The sequence below is a fragment of the Haliotis rufescens genome, unplaced genomic scaffold, assembly GCF_023055435.1.
Source record: "Haliotis rufescens isolate VD_foot unplaced genomic scaffold, xgHalRufe1.0.p SCAF_11, whole genome shotgun sequence".
Lineage (NCBI taxonomy): Eukaryota > Metazoa > Mollusca > Gastropoda > Lepetellida > Haliotidae > Haliotis > Haliotis rufescens.
The window spans coordinates 10,280,752-10,304,387 of NW_025963791.1; the positions used below are offsets into that span (position 1 = coordinate 10,280,752).

Here is a 23,636-nt window from a genome sequence, read left to right on the forward strand (position 1 = left end):
GTCAGTTGCGTTGCCGCTGTTTGTAATTGCAATATTACGAAAGTAAGTAACATTTGGCCATCATCGTTATACAGACAAGAATGTTTTATCAAAGCAACCTACTCTCTGAGGTTATTGAGGCTGACCATTGATGATATGAGTTCCAGGACCTTGTCTTTGTTTTCCTCGATCAACCTTGCTGCGACCTGACTCCCCAGTTGATGCATTCGCTCAGTCGCTGGAATGTGTAAGAGTGAGTGAGTGAGTGAGTGAGTTGGATTTAACGCCGCTTTTAACAGTATTCCAGTTATATCGCGGCGTGTCAGCTTAATTTGGGAGGAAAGCCCGAAGTGATGCAGGTCTCAGACGTTTACCACTTCGGTGAAACCCACGAGCACTGGTATGGTGCTGACAAACCTAGAAACATTATCGGGGCGAACCGGGATTCGAACCCACAATCATAGGTCCTGGCGTGCCCAAGGGACGCAACTCTGGACAGTGAATCGCGGCGCCTCAGACGGCCTGGGCCACCCGTGCCCCCGGAGTTTGTGAGAAACCAACTTAAATCACGACACATTCTTTACTGTTTAGACCGGATTTTCCACGAAACAGATGTGCTGCTTTGACACTGGCCAAACATATAGCCCTGTCATAACCAGGCTCCAGATAATCAGGTTTGGTTTGGTTGATTTGTTGACTAACGCCACACTCAGCAATATTCCAGCTACATGACCGCGGTCTGTAAATCTGTGTACACTATACTCAAGAAAATACGCTGCTTGAAATCACAATAAATTTGGGAAATACGTCTATAAATGAATGCTAGTCCGTACATGTATGCTGTGATGCGTATCTGATACGTTTTCTAAATTATCCGCCACTGTATCGTGCATATTTTCTCCGTACAAACGCCGATATGGGCCTTTATCTAGAGCCCTGTATAACGATACCCATTCTCCTACCGGTCATACTGGTAGTACCTCTATCATATGTTTCTTCATCTAAACTGCCAGGCAAAAGAAAGTATACACCCATGTTTGATGGTGGCTTAAAATGAAACAAAACAACCCAAGAAATGGTTATTCGTTAGTCTCACTGTCGCAGTTGTTGTACCATATGTTAATAATTGTGGAAAAACAATCTGTTAATCACACTGACATGCTTCAACTTGGCCCGACTGCGCGTTCGTCTACAATCAAGGAAAATGTCGGTCATGATATGTAATTTAGCTTGTGGCAGTGGTGTAATGCTAAGTCTGTACTGCGATGGAGTGTGAACGATACCTACCATCCACATCCTGTTGTTTTTCATCCTCATCATCGGAGAATTCTATGTCTTTGACGTCATACAATATCTCCTCATCCGGTTCATCCATAGCACTGACGATGGTTGCGTCCTCGCCCTCATCCTCTTCTTGGATGACCGACATGTTCGTCAGTTCCACCAGGTCCGGCTTATTTAAGCTGTTGTGGATGTCCTCTAGGATTTGGGCCTTGTCGTCTGTTGAGCCGGTGGCCATTTTTTTTCTATTGAGAAAATATATGTTGATTATTTTGTATTTATGACCAATCTAGTTTGCTGCTAACGCCATCCATATCATTGCGTGTGTTTCTTATGTCCATGCTCAGCTTCATAGATACCATAGATAGATCTAGATACTTTGGTTGAGAACACATCATAGTCAGTTGTGCCTGAATAATTCATTTTCTCATGTTTTATCATTATTGTACTATATCCGAACACTCTCCTCCCAGAGTTCCTTGGGTCAACCGCCTCCGTGGTTTAGAGGTAGAAGGAAGAGCGGAAGGTTCGGAGTTCGATCCCCGGCCGCGTTATACTAAAAGACGTTATAATATGGTACTTGTTACCCTGTCTGGGTCTCAGCATTAAGGGGCTAAAACAAGGACTAGTCGGCTCGGAATCAGTATACTGTGTCTGAGTGGGGTATTCAGGTTAAACTGCGGCATGGTATCTCAGTGTGCTAGCACTATAAATCGGTATCAGTCCGGACTAGTACAAGCAGCCACACACACACACATACGTGCATATGCACGTCACTATATACGAGTAAGTGCAATAATTTTGGACGCGACGTTAAACCCCATTTCACCTCACCACACCTCCTTGGGTCAACCTAGTACCTCTGCCACAGGCCAGAGAGATGTGACGATTCGATATTTTTCAGTCCATTCAGCTAATGGCATTTGTTACATCTATTTCGTTTTTGAAAAGTCTACACGTTTCGACAAACATATGTAATGAAATGGTTAACTGTCATTCAGAAAATGTCCTAAAACGTGAAAAAGCTATAATTACAGTTTGCGTATTTATCTTTTGTAATAGTTGAACGGCTCCATGTGCAGACAGTTGAAAGTTAGCGATACGGTCATTTTAATGTGTAAAGATAGATTGTAAAAAATCCTAACTGTATCCCTTGTAATAGTATATCTTTATTATTAGTGATATTCGAAACGCAGCGGTTAAGGACTGGTCATTAAGGGGTGTGGGCCGGGGATGTTTGTGGGTGAGGTGACTTTTATTTTTTAAAATATAAGATTCAGAGATTTAAATATTATTTAGAGGCGGCGGCAAAGTGTGATACAGTCATAAGACCAGTTCCTTGGTGTATCGGTGCTGAGAGCTCTAAAGACATAACAATGTGGACTTTATCTAAGGGAAATAAACAACTCAATAAAAAGCGTCAGTTTCCTCCTTTGAATGTCCTTCCGCTAAAATACAACACGAATTCGTTTACGAAATGGAAGTTCGTAATTCTTTTCCATGGCTTGATAATTTATTTTCAAGCTGGTGGGTTGGTATAAAACATTTGTTTACATTTTTTTAGCGGGACGGACCGGCAGATATAAGAAGTACTGATGTTCTTAGTACACATTACATATTTTTACATGTTACAATGTTTGCATGAAGTTTTACAGAAAATAATAACTTGTTCAATGTCATGATGGATGTCTTAAAAATATGTTATGTGAATCATTTTTTCAGCTTCTTCTTTCAAAGAAAGAGGGAGGTCGGGTAGCCTAGTGGTTAAAGCGTTCGCTCGTCACGCCGAAGACCCGGGTTCGATTCCCGACATGGGTACAATGTGTGAAGCCAATTTCTGGTGTCCTCCGCCCGTGATATTGCTGGAACATAGCTAAAAGCGGCGTAAAACCATACTCACTCACTCACTCAAAGAAAGAAATGATTGTCATGAAGCAGCTACAGAAATATTCTGTCCTCCCATCCCAAGAATATTAAATTGTTGGTCCTAGTATGTATGGTTTGTTATAACTCCATACATAAGCGATTGTAAACCAGTCAGTGTACATGCGATAAGAGACTAGCTACACCTTGACGTACATTGCATCCTTCTTGACAAGAAGCGCCGCGGCGATGAAGATAAAGACGACGATGACGATAAGAACTATGATGATTGTCCATTCTGGCGTCACCTTGAGAACTGCCAATAGCAACGTTTGGTTAGGTTGCAGAATGATACCAATGTGCAAATGCACACAGCTTTTGAGAATTCATATTCTGCAAATGAGACTTTAAGTCAGAATAACGTCTCATTTAAATGAGAGATATGTTAATTTGGATAAAGAAATAATCTTGCACTTAGTATCACCCCAGTTATCACTGGTGCTAACATTCGCGAATTCAGTTTATATTTGATCTTGAAAATTCTCTGACTTTGAGTTGTTTGTTTTTCACACGATTATGTTAAAAAAAACAATTGACACCAGAAATACTTTCTTACCGAGTGACTCGTTACTTCGGGTTATAGCAAATGCATGTGTTATGAGAAGGCGGCCATCTTGGTTCACCACGCATGCGTACAGACCTTGTGTGTGGCTTTCTGGCATTAGAGTAACTGAGCTCTCATTCTGAAGACCAGGCAGCTATAACAAAAGATATAACAAAATATCACGTGTGAACTCGTCTTTTTTAAACAGTTAAATTTACAAATACCACATTTAAGAACCGGTATATATGCCGTTTTCATTTGGTCCCATAAGGCGGGGAAACGGACGTTCAGAAGCATAACTAAACACGAACGTACTACAATCTAGCGTTCACTCTGTGAAGGTTCCCACTTCAAAGAACTCTCACAAAGCGAAAGCCATTTCTATGATATGCGTGAGCACAGGTAGCCTAGCAATGTTGTCCAAGGCGCCACTGGGCAGAGTTGCGTCCCTTGGGCACACCAGAACCAGGCAAGAAACATATATGATCGTGGGTTCGAATCCCGGTTCGCCCTGATCATGTTTCTAGGTTTGTCAGCACCATAGCCGTGACCTTTGGTTTCACCAAACTTGTAAACGTCTGAGATCTACATCACGACTGTCATTCCTCCCACATCAAGCTGACACGCCGCCATATAACTGGATTCATGTTAATTGGGCATTAAACTCATCTCATGCGAGCTCTCATTCTGAAGCCCATTAAACGACCAGCTTGTTACAGTAGCTCTCTGATCAAGGTGAGACAAAGTATGTCATGTGATAATGCATGAATCCAAACTTCGGCATGAATTCATTCAAAATATCAGAGATCAATATAGTGTCCTTCAGTAAATCCTCGATTATACACTCTATTGTATATCCATTTTATTACGAAATAATACCTTGGACCCATTCGGCACAATGGCTTCGATTTCAACAAAAATATTCATCCAATCAAATTACAACGAGCTAGAGAAATACAGTGCAAAGTTAGAGATGGGGGTGATAGAGGCGGTGAATTCGGTGACCATCTATGGTCCATGGTATTTATCCAAAAAGAGAAAAATGTAGACTATATTATACATCCGATAATCGCGTATGCAGAAACAGTGTTCACGGGACTCTGTTATAACAGTGAGATAACATTCACACGATAATCGAAGATGCCTTTAGCGTAGCTGTCTGCTTTGCACAGAAACAACGTTTACACAATTACCCTTTGTCTGATATGAACTCCGTGTGTCGAGTTGAGGAGCCTGTCTTCAAGCAACCACTGTGCTTTTGCATCATGGTCTCCAGTGGTGAAGCTTGTGAAGTCGCATCGAAGTGTCACCTTGCTTGTTGAATGTTCGATGACATTGCTCACGTGTGCTGCACAAACACGGATCATTGTATGTTACGTATCCTGTCAAAAAGCGATATAAGTACTAAGTCGGTCTTAACTATCTATACTTTAACACAGACTTCGACAGTCGCAGCGCTATGATCGTTTTGGGTCCCTGGGCGGTTTCTCCCATTTTGACTATTCCCATTATGACTACTAAAAAATGAAGGGGGGTAAATGACCCTACCTTGTATAGAATAATGGACCACTCCAGTCGTGATCTGTACTCTGCTCATATATACATGAACAATGTTGGGTGGTCGGGTAGCCAAGTGGTTAAAGTGTTCTCTCGTCACGCTGGGTTCGATTCCCGACATGGGTACAAAGTGTGAAGCCCATTTCTGGTGTCCCCCCGCCGTGATATTGCTGGAATATTGCTAGAAGTGGCGTAAAACCATACTAACTAAAGAGAGATTATATTCTTTATTTTTAATCACAGAGAATACCTTACCGAGGAACATGTTCGGTATTCACAATAGCAATAACAATGTCAGTGGAAAATTCAAAATGCAACAAAAGCTACGTTTGCATTATTTAAGCACATCTTCCCGAGGCAAGGGAGTTAACTGACTCTAAAAGTCCAGTTTCCACTTTTATAGTCAGTTAACTCCCCTGCCTCGGTAAGAGGAAGAAAGCCATCTGACACAATGATTGCCCCGATTGTAATGTACGGTTCTGATATTTGGGGATTGGAAAATACAAACTGTATTCAAAGAGTACATTTAATATTTCTGAAAACTGCAGCCTATCTTTGTTACTCAGCACCAAAGGTTATGTTCTGCGGTGAATTTAGAAAACCACTTTGTATTAAAATGCATTATCATAGTTTGGCAAAAAAAGTGCAACAAATAAGGAAATCCTAAGGTTAACAATTATTTTACAACAGTTTATCCTTAATGGACCCCAGAATACAATTGATGAAAAACGCCCAATGATTTATTCAATGAAATAAATACATGATTGTGGACGTTCTGAATTGTTTGATAACCCGTTTATATGTTCTGCACAATGGCTGGCTTCAAAGGCAGAGGAAATATTTAAAGATCATTATCTGCATAACTGATGCAGCTCTATTTTGGAAAGTTCAAAGGGTTTGTACAACAACAAAATTGAAAGAAACTTTATCGTTTGAAAAGTATCTCTTTTCACCCAAAACTGTGTATTACCTTGTTCTCAAATAAACTAATAAATCAAATGAAAAATACAGAGTATCTGTTTTATCTTTTCCCATTTGACTACTCCGTATAGTATCCCACTTCACCAAGAAACATACATAGCGAATACTACACTCATTCTCGTTAGATACCATTTTTACGAAACGAGTGCACTTTCTATGGTATCGTAAAAATGGTATCTAACGAGAATGGGTTTGGTATTTTATTTATTACCCACGTTAAATATATATTTAAGTGTAAATACAACACCTTTCGTTCGTTGACAGACCAAACTGAAACCGGTTTCAAAATCTGTTTGCGCATGAATATTGATATATGCCAAATATGGGCATTGTTGACATTTCTATGCCATTCGTGACCAACTCGTGTTATTCCGGGACAAGCTTCTTACAGGTTACGGAAAGGGGCGAGTGGTGACGAATGGTTTCTATGCATACTTATTAACAACATGCGCCTGCAGTTGTGTTTGCAAACATAACAGCACCGACGCTCGGGATTCTTTAGGAAGAATTTCCTCAACTTATGGTAATTCAAGCGCCACGTTGTTTGTACGCAGGACACCTGTAAGAAACTTTTAAAAGTCACATTAGCGCTGTCGCACTGCACTGCCAGAGTCCCGTCTGTGCATTCAAAATGTTTCGGTTTCCTTGGTCTGTCAGCTGAATTTATATCATGGGCCACCTGATCAGAAATCAGGCACACGTCAATGGAGTTTTCGAATGATTTGTATCGGAAATGTTCACTTTGAGTGATCTGGTCCCGAACAAACAACTCCCGAAACAGTGCCACAAAATACGCTTCGAAGGGGACGCTGATGGCACAACCGGATTATCCCAAGTAAGTCTAGATATCTGACCAGATAGTTTAAACTGACTTCATTTCAGCACGCCTATCCTTTGACGTTTAATCAAATTGAAAGTTGCGAAAGTGGTCGGGTGCGTCACGCTCATGGGGACCCTCGATCTATTTATCGGTAGTCGTGCATTGTAAATGGATACAGCTCGATTATATAATACCTGTAGAAGCTCTATGCATAACTTATATAGAATGCAAACCGAATTTGATCCGTGTGACTATCTTGTTTGTAAATACCTCTCTCATGAGATTGCTTCAGTTCTGCCTTGTGGTTGCAAAAATGAATGACGTCTCTTGATTTTTTTATGAATGAAAAAAGTAGCCCCGGTGTGACAGAGGTCACGGTTATCCAATCAAGACGAATAAAACAAGGTTAACCTTCTACGACACACGTGTGACGTACGGATTTAGTATCCTGCCCCCTGAATCTTCACAACGTGGATAATAAATAGCATTGTCCCCTGTGCAATAACAGTGTTGTGGAAGACCAGGCGCATGTTTTGATGTCTTGTCCGATTTATGACGATATACGTTTTATACCTTTTTCAACATGATGCGTTCATAAACGCATTATTTTTTAGTTATGTCCAGATTATATATAATTTTTATATGTTATATGCCCACTCCTTTTTTTTATATTTTACAACGTCGTAGAAAATTCTGATCTTGCTAACGTTGTACAGTTCACATATCATTCCATATGAAATAGCTTACATAATATGTTTTACGAAACTCGTGTAATATTTCAATTTTACAAGAACTCTGACGCTCGTTTCGTAAAATCAGTTTGACACACATGCTTGTATAACAATCTCAATATATGTACTGTAAATACAAATGATTGCATAAGGTGAGACCCTTATAAAATATGTCTGTCAGTTTGTCTGTCTGTATGGATGAGGTAGGTAGTACGGTAATAAGCAGCTTCTGAACCATGAAGTGTGTGTAGTAAAACAGTAGTCATAATGGGAAGACTAACCCCGAGTCCACTTGCACATGTCATATTTTGCGCTCATATTATCGTAAGTCTAGATGAACGTAAAAGCTGTTGTCAGAAATGTAATTCACATATCTTCTGAATAAATATTCAGAACTAATAGAACGCTAGGAAGCTTTAAACATCATTCACGACAACAGAGGGGCGTGAAAAGACATCACTTGCTTTTTGGTAAGGTGAACTAAAGTGTAAATATTCATCTCAATCATAGCCGGACTTGTTGAAATATTATACTTCTTTGTCAAACAGTTAAGTAGTTAATCTAAAGGGTTATACTCGAGAAGGAATATCCCATGGAGTTGATGGTCCCAGCTGTATCAAACAGTGCACCACGCCTGAAGGAGAACGTCTCATCGTTGACGACCACTTTGTCCACGTTGCCATCGAATCCCTTTCTGACACCTGTCCGGTTGGTGATGAGCGCCCATATGTGTGGAGGGGCGCCACCTATGAAGACCTCTTTCTGAGGACGGTAGTTTCTTCCAACACAGGATAGTTGCATGGCCTCTCCTTTGTCCAGCCTTAACACGGAGCCATTGCCTTCAGCCTCTATTGTCAAATAGTACCAAGTTCGAGTCTGCAAAATACGACAGTACCACTGCTTTATAATATCATTGAGTTAACACATTAAATTGTACATACAATTGATTTCTTTTACATTTAGTATGAGCTGAACGAAGAAACAGACTTAGTTTAGTTTTGTTAAGGTGGTCAAACATAATGTCGTGACAAATACTACATTCAAGCTTGATTTCCTTCCAAGTTAAAAAAATTAGCCGTCCCTTCAATATTAATTGAAGTAATTCAAACTAACGTGATTGTCTGAAAGTTCACTGCAAGAGGTATAAATTGTGCGTTTTGGGGCCCACTAGATATGCATTAAGAAATAAGGAACAACTGAAGAAATTAATACATGGCCATGAGAAAAGTACTTTGTTGAACACCTGCATGTTCTTGACTCATATCATTACCAAATGTAGAACAAAGTCTGGAAGCTTTTCCTACTATTTAAACAAAAAAAGTTACGGAGCATGCATATTAAATATTTTTTGGGATGTGTTTTAGTTGAGACTAAGCACAGAATTTCCTTAAATATATCCCCAAAATGAATTTACGTTGGTTTTTTTATCACATTGTTTCGAGATTGCTGAAAGCCCCACACTTATGACTTACATTCTTCTAACACCATATGCCTGGCGAATCCTATTGCGTTACAGTTCACACTACGAGTGATGCTGAGCTCTCAAGTCGCCCCCTTACAGTGGTTGGTTGGTTGGCTGGTTTGTTGTTTGACGCCGCTCTCAGCAATATTCCAGCTATATGACGGTGGTCTGTAAATAATCGAGTCTGGACCACACAATCCAGTGATTGACATCATGAGCATCGATCCACGCAATTGGGATCGATGACATGCATCAACCAAGTCAGCGATCCTGGCCACCCGATCCCGTTAGTCGCCTCTTACGACAAGCATAGTCGCCTTTTACGGCAAGCATGGGTTGCTGAAGACCTATTCTACCCCGTATCTTCACGGGTCCTCTACACACTAATTTTCAGCAGCTTAGACCACAGAACACCCATGCCCCCTGTACATGGTAGAAAGAAAAAAGGATAATGTCTATCATGAGAAGATCCCTGAGGACTTCCATAACAAAGACAATGTTGTAAGTTATGGAACCCACAAGTATAAAATTTGTGGTGCACACAAATCATCCCCTAAAAAAACCAATAAAATGTTACTTACTTGGAATATAAATGTTTTTTGACAAAATATGTCTTTCTTGTTACAGGCAAAGCAGAGTTTCAGTGCGCCTTGTTCGGAAAACAGGGCGATGAGGGATCCAGGCACTACGCCCTCGTTATATAAGATGAAGCCATTAGATTTGCGCATGCGCACTGTCATCACAATCTTTAACATCCGGTCATGTCGGAAGCTTAATCGAGCGTAATGGCGGCCTCGGAAGTCAGGGTAGTTGACATCAACGTCTGAAACATGGATTCAGATTTGAATCAAATTCCATTTGTGCATGAGGGTTTACATGTTGTGGAAAATGGTTAAGTGAACCGGTAATGGTAGTGAAACTTGTGTCCAGGGGCCCGTTCCGGTCAGCGCTGTGGTGATTGTAGCTCTCACCCTTTAACATAGACTTACAGCTGCCGGAGCGCTACGATCGCTTTATGGAAACGGGGTCCTGCCATAAGAACTACACGCCATTAGAGTGAGTTAAATCGAAATGTCGCATCGGCATTATTTCGGCCGTATGGCGACGTAAGAAGACCGCTTTCGTGGTTAAGTGGATAGAGCGTCTGCCTAGAGAGCGGATGGTCGATGGTCAATCACCGACCGAGTTATACCAGAAGACGTTAAAAGATGGTACTTGTTGTTACCCTGCCTGGCGCTCGGCATTAAGGGGCTAAAACAAGGACTTGTCGGCTCGGAGTCATAATATCAGTCTGAATAGGGGTATCCATGTTAAACTGCGGCATGGCACATTTTGTATCTCTGGGCGAGCATTACTGAACCTGGATTAGTCAGAGTGGTACAAGTGGACGCACAACCACACACTCACATACGTGCATATGACACGATGCCATATACCTGCAGTCATCTTTAAGGCGACGTTAAACCCCATTTCACCTCTCCTAAATATTTAAGCTTCATTCGATTGACCAATTATAAACTACAGCATGTGATCAAGGATCCTTTATTTGGTATTGTTATACCTCTATTAAGAATCTTTCAATTCCATTGGTTAATCCGTACAAAGTGACGAAACATTTCAATATAGACCCCAAATCATATGACTGACACTGACCTCGAACAATGACTCGTCACATGATCAGTACTGACCTGTCACGTGATGAATATTGACTCGTCTGCCAGCAAACAAGATGGCGTCTGGTATACTTACATTTTATGGTTCGCAACTAAGTTACCGTAATGATACAGGTGACGTTTTAGAGGCTTTATAAACTTTCAAGTGAATTTTGGTATAACCACACGAATGAGTACTCTTGACGAGGCCAATATGCGTAAACAAGGACCGTCGGACCCGACCTCTTCAGCGGTCAGACCACCCCAGGCGTCGGTTCCTCGTGTCCTTGTTTTCGCAATTTTCGTCAAGAGCAATTATTTGTAAATTTCTATTTGTGTATTTTTGCTCATTTGAATACATGCTTTTGTCACAGATTATGTCTTTTATTTGAACACATATATTGTCACATTCACAGGTTCATCATGACACATGATATGATCCAAGCTAGAAGAAGAAGATATGGCCACTGTTTAAACCTGTAACTGTAGTTTCGGCTTTAAGTTCAGAGGACAGGGAGGCATGAGCTCACCTGATAGCTGTTTCTCAATGAACTCTTCTTTGTCAGGTGCTCCTATCCCTAACCAGAAGGGCGACTGGTAAAGAGCGATGTCCTTGAAATTAATACGTAGTATGGAGATCACGCCGTGGAAACCTGCAACAAATTGAAACCTGTTACAAATACAATCTTGTTTCAGACAATTTACGATTCTTATAGGACTAACGACAGCGCTACAATCCCTTTGTGAAAAGTGACACAGGGCCCCGTTCCACAAAACGATCTTAGCGCTACGACTGCCTTTGGTCTATGTTGAAGTATGCATATGGGAGCTGCAATCGTCTTAGCGCTGAGATACCTTTGTGGAACGAGGCCCTGAATATGCAAGCGTTAAGTAGAGTATTTTTTCTCGTCCCTATATGACAATTTAACTTGACATGTTCCTTATTTCTTAAATATTCCTTTCCCGCAAAGCGACTTTTGTGAAATGCCAATGTTAAAGATGGGAGTTACGATCATCTTAGTGCTAAGATAGCTCTGTCAATTTTGAGGATCCCAGATAATGAAACTGATATAGGACCATTCATTTTGAGCACCGTTGGACCGCTGCAAGTCTTACTGTGCGGCATAAAACACTATTCATCCACTCATTTACTCAAGCTCCAGATGTAGAAACCAACAGTTTTAGTCTACTCGTCCTCATAACGACAACATATGGCAAAACCCTTAAAATGGCAATTTTTTACTGGTCCTTATGATAGATACCTTAACTGTTGGGCAGTTTGACAAGGACTATAGGACCAGTGCCAATTTCTAACGCTGACGCTGCTCTATGCCCACTTGCCAGTATATGTCTACTGTCCCTATATTGTTGCAACCAAATCTATCATTTTTCCACATTACACCGACGGCGTGGATTTTCGCTCATAATATCAATCACAATTACGTTAAATAAAGTACCGTATTCGACGTAATAAGCGCCCACGGCGATATTTACATATATATTGGCTAGTGAACAATCACAATTAGCACCCCTTCCGATTGATCAATGTACACAAGACTTATTTATTCGTGTATGATAATTATTGGCAATTTAATTCTCGAAAATATATCTATCGTGTATAATATGCACAGATTCTTCTTTTATATCATTTCAGGCTGTTAGCATAAACCACAAAATCTTTCAACTGTTTTTTATCTCACCAAAATTATATTCTTATAAGAGCCCCTTATTTTTAATTTTGAGAGCGCCCTGTGCGCTCATTACGTTATTAATGCACAATAAACATGCATTGGAAGTAAGTTAGTCACTGGGAGGTCTGTAACTACGAATTCTACTTACCGTCATTACCGGTCTCTCCAGTGCCGACCCTCATGGAACCATCTAGATTCATTTCTTCCAAAAACGGGGAATCGGGGATAAATGTAGTATGTTCGCCGTCATTTACACGGATGTAGCTTTTGACACGTGACACAAACACAAGCAAGTCATTCCATTCCGATGCCTAGATGAAAGGAAATATCTTGGAGATAATCATGCATAGTGTGTCAGTAATCATATCTTAACATATTACAACTAAACAGAGGTTGCGTTTCCTTAAACTTCGCCCCTGTCGGAATAAAACAATGGCATTGTTATGTGTAGCTTACATTACAAGAGAGAAAAATGGTGAATTTACGTTTCAAACATTATACGAGGCCTTATTTTCTGATTATATATTGTTCCTAAAACCATTAGGTCGGTCATTGAAATGAAAATATAATTGAAAAAAATAATTACTATAAAGTGACAAAGGTCTGGGAAAGTTTAGACCCGAAAATGAAAACTTGTTTTTAGGAATTGGAACGGTATATCTTTCCCTTACTGGACGTTTTTTGGAAACGGGGTAATAAAGAACAAAGTCGTGGAATTTTAGTTTTATGAGGCAGCTCAATCCAAACAGATCCTACCTTTCAAACAGATGTTTCGTTCCACAAATTTAGTGCCAAAGCTATTGTAAGTGTATGATGAAGCATGGGCGTAACGGTCATCTTTGCACTAAAATCGCTTTGTGGAACTGGGCCCTGGTACTAATCACAATATAGCAAGATACTTGGGTCAGTGTATTCCAATAATATATAGAAATATTGCACTTATATTAACCGCCGGGCAAAAGAAAGTATACACTTGAAAATTGGATTTGACCAAGAAATCACAAACGTTACCAGGCTGAAAACAATTGCTGAAACAATCCAAACATCTTTTTTTTTTCTTTTTTTTTTCCATTTGAACTTTTTATTCTCAGGATAGTTAACAATCCAAACTTAAGGTCCAAAACACAACCTTGATACCCATATCAAACACATTACCATCGAATAACCATTTCTTGTTTGTTAAATTTTTAGCCACCATCAAACATGGGGTATACCTTCTTTTTTCCCTGCAGTTTAGTTGAAATGCTGCGGGAGACAAAACGTTAGCATCCTCTGGTTACAGCAATCTCATTAAAATCAGATCTTAGGACATCCCATTACGGGTCACGTCAGACCGACCTTGCGCGAACTTTGACCGACCAATGGAATGACCAATCAGAAGGCAGCTTTCTCGTGCTTTACGGCACTAATTTCAAATTGGCGACTACGCTTCGAAACATATTTTGACAAATTCTCGATTACAAATTTGAAACCTGAACAAAAGAACATTCTGGAATGGCTAATAGATGGTCTAGATTGTATGGATTCAGTCGTTAAACCCGTAACTATCGTTCGGAGTTAAAGTTTTCGAGGTTGCATGATTAGAAATTACATTCCGACTGTCACTTTCATAATCTTGTAAGCGATGCTCTGATTGGTCGGATGAAAGGTCGTTCTGACGTGACCCCTAATGGGATGTTCTCAGATCTTTGTTTAGTGGTAGCGAGAACTGAGGTTGCTGGTTACAGCGATGTTTAACTCCTACCTTAACTGAAGTTTTGGCTAATAACTCAATGTCCCGTCCATCAATCGTCAGCCCTAAAAATGGGCGATAATTTTTGAGACTAAGAACGAGATTGTGGTCGCAGTCAAACGTTCCTTCCATGCATCCTCGATGACGATAGACTAGCGTTCCGGACGGAGACAGTGGCTTCAAGCGGAGATATATCAACAGATACCGGATTGGTTTAGAATGGGGACTGTACGTCAAATAACTGTTTTTGTTGAACTTCACAGCCGCTTCGTTTCCTGGAAGTACATGCGGCGGTTACAATAACATGAGACACAAAATGTGCATATAGACATTGGGGATTATCTGCACCCGAGTGGATAACTTGTGTAATAATTAATCACGAGGAATAGATGTATACTGAACAATTAAATTAAGGATCATGAATATGTTTGTGGATATTTTTTAGAGTGAAGACTGAGCATACCATTTCATAAAATAACTCTTTTGTTCAATATACGCGATTCCTCATAGCTTATTATATACACTATTACAGTATATATAGAATACTAACCGAGCTCCTGTGTAATACCAATTTTATGAAACGAGTGACAAGTTCTGTTATCCAACGAGCGAAAGCGAGTCAGATACCACAACTATTCACGAATTTCATAAAATTGGTTTTACACGGGAGCGAGTTTAGTATTTTATTTATTACTTGCCTTTTATAACGTTTTTAGAATTATACTGTTGAGACTGTGAATAGGCTGACACCTACACGATCCACGGCATAATCCAATTGAGTTTACCAGAATAATACTTCAAACACGTCAAAAGTTCAAACGTATGAATTTAATACCATACAACGGTCCAACTTTAGAATTCAGGCGTCCGTTCCACAAAATTATCGTAGCGCTAAGGTTATCGCAGTTCACATACTTAGAGTAACGACTGTCGTGCTACACCAGTCGTTGCGCTACAACACCATCGCCTTGTGGAACAGGGCCTTGCACCTCACAGTTTACAATCACGTCACTTGACTTAATTTGTGGAATTTCGTTCCAAGATGCATCAGCGAAACAATGCCATGTGACGTCAGCCTAGCAACAAGGTTGCTGGGGTCATCGAGTGAACATAAGCTCCTCTCAATGATCTATCATTTCCACACGCAATGTCGTGAATAAGCCAAGGGATGTTGACAGTTTTCAATATTTGTTCGGGAACGTGTTCCGACAGTACATAAGCACGCGTTTTGGTATTACACAATGTGTAATACAGCTGTATGTTTATCAAACGGGTGACCTCATCGCGGACAAGTAATAAATATATTTATCATATATACGTGTTTTATAAGAAAACGTGTGGACATAATTTCGCCAATGTATTGTTGGAATGACGTCATAAATTCGTCTGTGACGTAATGAACAATGGATGGCGTCATCCTTAATCATTTGCAGCTCTTGACAAACAATGGAAACAATGGGACAATTGGCGCGAACACGTCCTTCATGAGTCAGTTGAATTGCCTCACAATGTTTTGCAGACATTGCAAACCGTATTTTTATACTTCACTCGACATCGTATTTGAGAAAAAGCATAAAATAGTTTTCATGTATTTAGCTCGCCAAGGCTCTTTAAATACAATGTCTATTCCAAATACAGGATATTTACCATCCCATTGTGTATGCATTCGTACAGATCGCCTACCTTGACAGGGTCGGTTGTAGCAGTAGGTCGATTCAGTCCCGGGTCCACGACATATTTTACCGTTATTGAATGGCGCGGGGTCCGTGCACGTGCGGTCACGGAAGTTGTGTCCAAGGCCACATTCTTTGCTGCAAGGCGCCCACTGACCCCATGCTCCCCACTTGCCGGTCACTTGGTATGGACAGGATACATGTCAGTAGTATAAATTGCATAACTGGCATTTATTTACCGAATATCAAAATATTACAAGCAGACTAACCATACAAGTTTGATACAAACACACTAACCATACAACAAGGTTCACAGAAGCACACTTACATGACAATACGTTTCAAACAAACAGACTAACCAGACATGTTTGATAAACGCTGACTAACAAGACAGGTTTGATACAAGCAGGCTAACAAATTTAATACAAGAGTACAAGACAACAAGTTTAACACAAGCAGGCTAAACAATTGATACAAGCAGGCTAACAAGACAACAACATCTACCTGGACACGCGTGGAGGTTGCACAGCGCCTTCATATCCTCCTTCTTCTCCTCCCCATCGCCTCTCCATTGTCTAACTCGTTTAGTATGTCCCTGACCACAGGTTTTGTCACAGCTTGACCATGTACTCCAGCGTGACCAGTGGTCATCTGGCTCTGTAAAGTATGAAAGTACATAACCATTCTCTGCACTCGGCCTCTCTGTTCTATGTCCCTATACATGACCACTAGTTTCCCCTTTTATAGGGTGGACGGGGCTTGGGTTGCAGTGTTGCGCTGAACAATGTCACTGATACGTAATGATTTGATATAGCTGTCTGCATTTTTTGTGTTATTGACAAAATAAGCAGTCTGTTAAGTTACTGTGGTTAATGTGAACCTTTATTTAAATAATTGAACAATTATCTATAAGAAATGACTTCAGAGTGTGTTTTGTTGGGTTTATGGGGTTTATGAACGTTTGTTTGTTGTTTAGCGCCGCACTCAGGAACAGTACCACCCGTATCGTTCGTCCTTGTCAGGAACAGTACCACCCGTATCGTTCGTCCTTGTCAGGAACAGTACCACCCGTATCGTAAGTCCTTGTCAGGAACAGTATCACCCGTATCGTATGTCCTTGTCAGGAACAGTACCACCCGTATCATATGTCCTTGTCAGGAACAGTATCACCCGTATCGTATGTCCTTGTCAGGAACAGTATCACCCGTATCTTATGTCCTTGTCAGGAACAGTACCACCCGTATCGTATGTCCTTGTCAGGAACAGTACCACCCGTATCGTATGTCCTTGTCGGGAACAGTATCACCCGTATCGTACGTCCTTGTCAGGAACACTATCACCCGCACGTCCTTGTCAGGAACATTATCACCCGTATCATATGTCCTTTGTCAGGAACAGAATCACCCGTATCTTACGTCCTTGGCTTGTGTTGTTCCTTTACGCCGCACTCAGCAATGTTCCAGCTATAAGACGCAGGTCTGTAAATAATCGAGACTCGACCAGACAATCCAGTGATTGACATCATGAACATCGATCTACGCAATTGGTTGATGACATGCATCAACCAAGTCAGCGAGCCTGTCCATCCATTCCGCTTGTCGCCTCTTAGACAAGCATTGGTTGCTGAAGACAATTCCAGTTCCAGATTTTCACGGCTTTCCATGTTGGTAATAATTTTAAGACACAATTTAATGGATAACATCTTCTTTATTTTACTGTGATGGCGACGTTTTGGTACAGATCCGTATACCGTTGACAAGCAAGGTCTAATAAAGAACATGGTACAGAAATATATATGGTAGGTGGAGGATTAAGAGTAACAACAATTGCATACATAAGAGATTAACATGAGTAGGTTGATATAATAATAATAATAACAACAGAAGGATGATACTTAACAACATAATGGACATGATCTCTCATATTTGTTTTTACTGTTAATCCTCCACCTACCATATATATCCAGGGTAGCATAGGTCTTCAGTAACCAATACTTGCAGTAAAAGGCGACTATGCATGTCGTGAGAGGCGACTAACGGGATCGGGGTGGTCAGGCTCGCTGACTTGGTTGATACATGTCTGGGCCTATATTTTCGAAACGATCTTAGCCAAGATAAATCTTAACAACTTACGTTCAAAGATAAGATATCTTAAGGTTAAGATAAGATAGATTTTCGAAACTATCGTAAACCTGTCGCAGATCGTTCAGAGTTACGATACCTATCGTAACTCTGACAAGGAACTCATTTGTGTCAGGGATTGAAAAAGCGAGGTGTTTCCCAATGACGTCACGGGGATTTCCCAGCTGCTGACAATAACAACAACATAGATAAGTGACACGGAATTCATGATCACATTGTCAGGTCACATTGTTTAACATGCACATATTTGAGTGAATATTCTGTACAATCCTACATATGTCCTACATGTAGACGTGTTGTTCTTATGATAAAAGATGCCATGACTAACCGAACACAAAAAGCATTCGTGTGCCATGCAATAGCATTTTTTAAAGCCAAAAAATGTTATAATCAATAAGTATATAGTACCACACTTTAGCTATTAGAATGGAAATAATGTGCCAAAAGATACTTCACAATTTTCCCTTCAAATGGTCCTCTCGTGACCGCGCAGAACTTTATGATACAAACACATCGCGTACAAAGTCAAGGACGAAAGTAAGGGACGTTATTCTAAATGACAATGACGAGACCTTGGATCGAACAGCAAATGCGTTCAGCATTTAACATACGCGTTCAAGTCTGATGTTAAGTGATGTATACTGTATATGTTTGTGTTTATGTCAAAAGTCAAGTTTATATTAGTGTAAACACCAACATTATACGTGGAAACACTCAAAACAAAAATTGTTCAGGAAGCTGCGCACCCACAAGCAAGATTTTATGACAATCTAAGCTTGTTAAGTTTGTTTTGTTATTTATATATCCAATATATTTCACGAATTAACCAAGGACTTAAATACAATATCAAGCTATAAGTATTTAGATGATGAAATTATTTTTTATCTATATAGATCCATAATTCTTTTCAAAATTTATAAGTGACACTAATTTTCGTTCGCAAAGAGAGATAATTTCGGAATTGTCAAGTTATGTTGTCTCATGGAACACGCCACAAGTTAACGTAAACATACATATAATGTAGTCATTTTCTATCCTTTTAAATTAAGTAGAGCTAATAAACTGATTTGTCTGATTTCATTTAAATCTGACTAAGGAGCGAAATACTTTGTAATGTGTCAAATCTATTCCAGAACGTAGTTCAATGATGTTTGGCTTGTCTGACAGCATTGCTGAGGATCATTTACTAGTATTTGTCCGTTGACCCTAAACGTGACAACGATTTTATTGTTTGAATGGTCTCAAGTATATCTATATATTTTTTAAACATAAAACGGGAAGATGTAGACTTAAATATTAAAAACACCAAAATATTTTAAAACCGGTTTATTGAATGCAAAGATTATTGTGTTGAAAATGTGTATTTTATATTGATCAGTATATTTCATTCAATAAACTTTTTTTTCTGCGAACATATACCGTATTCGACGTAATAAGCGCCCCGCTCTAATAAGCGCCCACGGCGATATTTGCTAATATATTGGCAAGTAAACAATCCCAATTAGCATCCCTTCCGACTGATCAATGTACACAAGACTTATTTATTCGTGTATAATACGCACTCGTGTTATATGCACCCTTAATTATGGGCAATTATATTCTGGAAAAATATGTCTGTCGTATATAAACAGTTCAGACCGTCAGCATAAACCACGAAATTTATCTTTCAACTCTGTTTTTTGCCAACTAAAATACTATTCTAATAAGAGCCCCCTATTTCTAATTTTGAGACCGCCCTGGGCGCTTATTACGTCGAATACGGTATTGGAATTTGCAAACCATGCTACATTTTGACGAGAACCAGAACGAGCATTGGAACCCATTTTTTATTTGATTTGTCGATACGAAAATCTGTGTCAAAATTTCAGTAAATTGTTATAATTACTTGAATACATCTATATGCCGTTAATCAATGTTTTTAAAGAATGCAATTGTTCAACAGACGGTTTTTAATCATTTTTTTTCCAAATATTTGTCTTTCAAGATGATAGAGATAACATAGGTATTGAATTTAAAACGAAACAAATTACAATTACTTTTGCAAGAAAAATATTAGATATTGAAAACAAGTATTTGATCACATGTATTTCCTTGTTAAGTCAATAAATACTACACTGTATAGTTAAAATTCAATTATTAAAACCACCCGTCCCACACGATTTTAGATGTAAAAACTTATGCGAAACCTTTATGGTTTTTTTTACATATGTAGATTGATATAATTTTATCAAATGCGAAAATAAAGACTAAAGCATTGACACAAATGCGATCCAGAAAATATAACAGTGGAACTCTGCGCTTTATGAAAACTGTACCATTGAGCAAGGTGTCCCGGGCGAGTACAAAGGGAAACCACTCTCAACTAGAGTTTGAACTAAGATTAGCTCCCCCTGAGTTATCAATGAGGTCACGGTCATTACTGTAGCCTGCCGACACCTTCCCTTTTTATCCCTCCCAAATTATCGAAAAGGTATGTTGTTTCACACTTCTTCTGCATGGACTCGGATAGAAATATATTGTAAACTATTGACTCCACAGTTATGTGGATCGCTGTCGCGATTGAGAACATTTTTGACGCGAAATCCATGATGCGTTCTTTTTGTTTTCGAAGTGTCAATTTGAATCACTCAGTTTTACAAAATGAAATGTCAATGTTTGAACGTAAAGCAGACTTATTGTTTGGCAAAATATCTATGGAAAAGTATGCCGCCATCTTGGATGAAGATAAAATAAACTTACGACAGGTATAGGGCTATCTTAGATTTACGACAAACTTAAGATATCTTAGGGCTACGATAGTTTCGAAAATAGGCTACGATAGCCTACGATTTCCTTACGATAACTTTACGATAATCTTAGGGCTATGATCGTTTCGAAAATCTAGGCCCTGGTCCAGACTCGATTATTTACAGACATCCGTCAGAGTGCGGCGTCAAACAATAACAAACAAAAATTATTCAGCCTTGCTTGACAACGGTATAAGGATCTGTACCAAAATGTCGCCATTACAGTAAAGAAAAGAAATTGTTATACAGTAAAGTACGTTTATAACGAACACGCTTATAACGAACTGATTTTTTGTCCCGACTATTTGCTATTGTTATACTGTATATATGCTTATAACATACTACGGTTATAACGAACTAAAGTTAGTGGTCCCTTTGAGTTCGTTATAACCGTAATTTACTGTATATAAATTGTGTCTACTTTGCCATTCGCCAAATACTAAGAAATGTCCCCCATACATCTACAGGTACAGTCATCCACCTTCTGTATGTTATGGGGCATTCACACGGTACAACTAGGTGTATACAATTTGTTGCATGCAACACATAACATCGTCTAAACAGGCAAGTCGGTCCAACGTTTGACGTAGTACGAAATAGGGCATGCTCTATTTTCACAAGACAAGTTGTATGAACGCAGCCAATTAAAACGCGTATGAAAATCACGTGACATTTACACGTCAATTTGTAAACAAAAATGGCGACTCCGATTCACGTCGGTAACTTCTGCTTTTCGGTATCCGAAGTGTCACCAGTCAATAAAGTAGGTACATAGGATAAACCTTAAAAAATTATATACTTTGACATTTGCATCGGTCTTATTCTCTGGGTAAAACTGTTCATAGTGTTATTTGAAACGACAGGCAATGTGACTGAACACTGTAGTGTTGACCAAGATGAGACTAGGTCAATAATTCGTTTCTAAAACTTAAAATACATCATTCACCAAAATACACGTCACAGTTTTGGATTCTGGGGGAAGGCATCTATCATGTGATGCCATTAACAACTAGTTTAGGCAAAGCATATGAACAAAAAACGACATCTGAAAATAGTGTACATCGAAAATATAACCATTTCCGCATTTTACCAATTCCCCGTTTTAAATATCATTTATTCAAATAATATAGCTACATGAGAAGTTCAATTACAAAGCTCTTTGTCCAAAACACCAATGAGCATTCGGAAAAGACTCCAATAACCCTATATTCGAAACGTAAAGACTCTTGAGCCGAACCTCGAACGATGGATAGTGTTGCAAAATCAGATTCTTTTCGCGTCAGTGGAGATGCCTGTCACATCACATGTATTTCACACTCAGCTACAATACATACATCCCTGAATTCATCAGACCATTAACAATCACTTGACATATTGCCCATGTCATTAATACAAACGGTCCAAATAAAATCAACCGAAATATTCATTGCATTCATATACTCAACAACAAAAGTTCCTGTGACACCAATATTTTAGTGTATTTTTCAAACAAGTAAAGTGTGGTTTTCAATATTGTAGTACATGTATGGAATCAAGTCACAAAACCACAACTGCTACAGAAAAGCATGCATTCCATGCAAAAGTTGACTCTTATGCAAGCCCCATGCATTTCACTACCCAAGAATGGGTATAAAAAACATGTGCGTTAACGGGATTCCATATGCATTGTTTGGCATCGTTCTGACAACAACCACTCAGAAAAACAACAAAATTACGCAATTATTCAATATTACGAAATGCCACGCCTGTCCGGAAATGAGCGTCTGCAAGACATTGGTATGCTTTAAGCAGGATCGAGTCAACGTGATGTTGCAAGACAATTTAACGTCCACAGAAACACCATTTGGTGTTTATGGCAACGTTGGCAAAAGACGAATGCAGTCAGAGACCATCCTCGGAGTGGCAGGCCACGCGTAACCAATTTTCGACAAGATAACTGGATTCGAACAACACGCCTACGAAATCGATTCCAGCCAGCAACAGTGACTGCAAAGAAACATCCCAAGCCTTCGACGAATATTTTCACAAACCGAACGTCGTCGCCTCATATGTGAGGGGATTGTCGCCAGAAGACCCGCCAGACGTCCCATTTTGGCAGGAAACCACCGCCAGGCACGTCTACAGTGGTGCAGACAGCCTCTACGCTGGACGGCCATGCAGTGGGGACAAGTTCTATTCACTGACGAGTCTCGTTTTCACCTCAACCACAGCGATGGACGGATTCTATTGTACCGACGTCGGGGTGAACGTTACGTCAATCATTGTGTCATGGAAGAAGACCGTTCGGGGGCGGCAGCGTTGTGGTATTGGGTGGGATTACAGAAAGACAGAAGACCCGTTTGATAGTGGTAGAGCGAAATCTCAATGGACAGCGCTACCGCGACGAGATCATCGGCCCTGTTGCTCTACCGTTTTTGCGTCGTCATGGCTCAGGCATTACCTTTCAACATGACAACGCCTGGCCTCATATTGCTTGACTTGTTCATGATTCTCTCCAACAAAACAACGTGAATGTCATCCCCTGGCCGGCTCGCTCCCCTGATCTCTCACCAATCGAGCACACGTGGGATGAGATGGGTCGGCACCTTCGACGTCAACCACGTGTTCCACAGACACTCCAGGAACTTCGAAACACTCTCCAGCAGATATGGACAGATATCCCACAGGACATTGTGCGACGCCT

The 23,636-nt window shown here is 39.9% G+C and overlaps 1 protein-coding gene across 2 annotated transcripts in view; it reads right to left on the bottom strand.

The window, feature by feature from the left end:
* The window catches only part of LOC124146355, a 45,069-nt gene that overhangs the window by 2,174 nt on the left and 19,259 nt on the right, over positions 1-23,636 (bottom strand). For both annotated transcript variants that reach the window (XM_046516604.2, XM_046516603.2), the window contains exons 14-25: positions 16,531-16,683; positions 16,037-16,207; positions 14,366-14,628; positions 12,770-12,932; positions 11,461-11,583; positions 9,860-10,101; positions 8,392-8,692; positions 4,921-5,075; positions 3,740-3,881; positions 3,340-3,439; positions 1,267-1,505; positions 103-217 (exon numbers count right to left, since the gene is read on the bottom strand). In XM_046516604.2, coding sequence (XP_046372560.2) covers positions 103-217; positions 1,267-1,505; positions 3,340-3,439; positions 3,740-3,881; positions 4,921-5,075; positions 8,392-8,692; positions 9,860-10,101; positions 11,461-11,583; positions 12,770-12,932; positions 14,366-14,628; positions 16,037-16,207; positions 16,531-16,683 — 2,167 coding nt within the window. The remainder of the gene's footprint in view (positions 1-102; positions 218-1,266; positions 1,506-3,339; positions 3,440-3,739; positions 3,882-4,920; positions 5,076-8,391; positions 8,693-9,859; positions 10,102-11,460; positions 11,584-12,769; positions 12,933-14,365; positions 14,629-16,036; positions 16,208-16,530; positions 16,684-23,636) is intronic.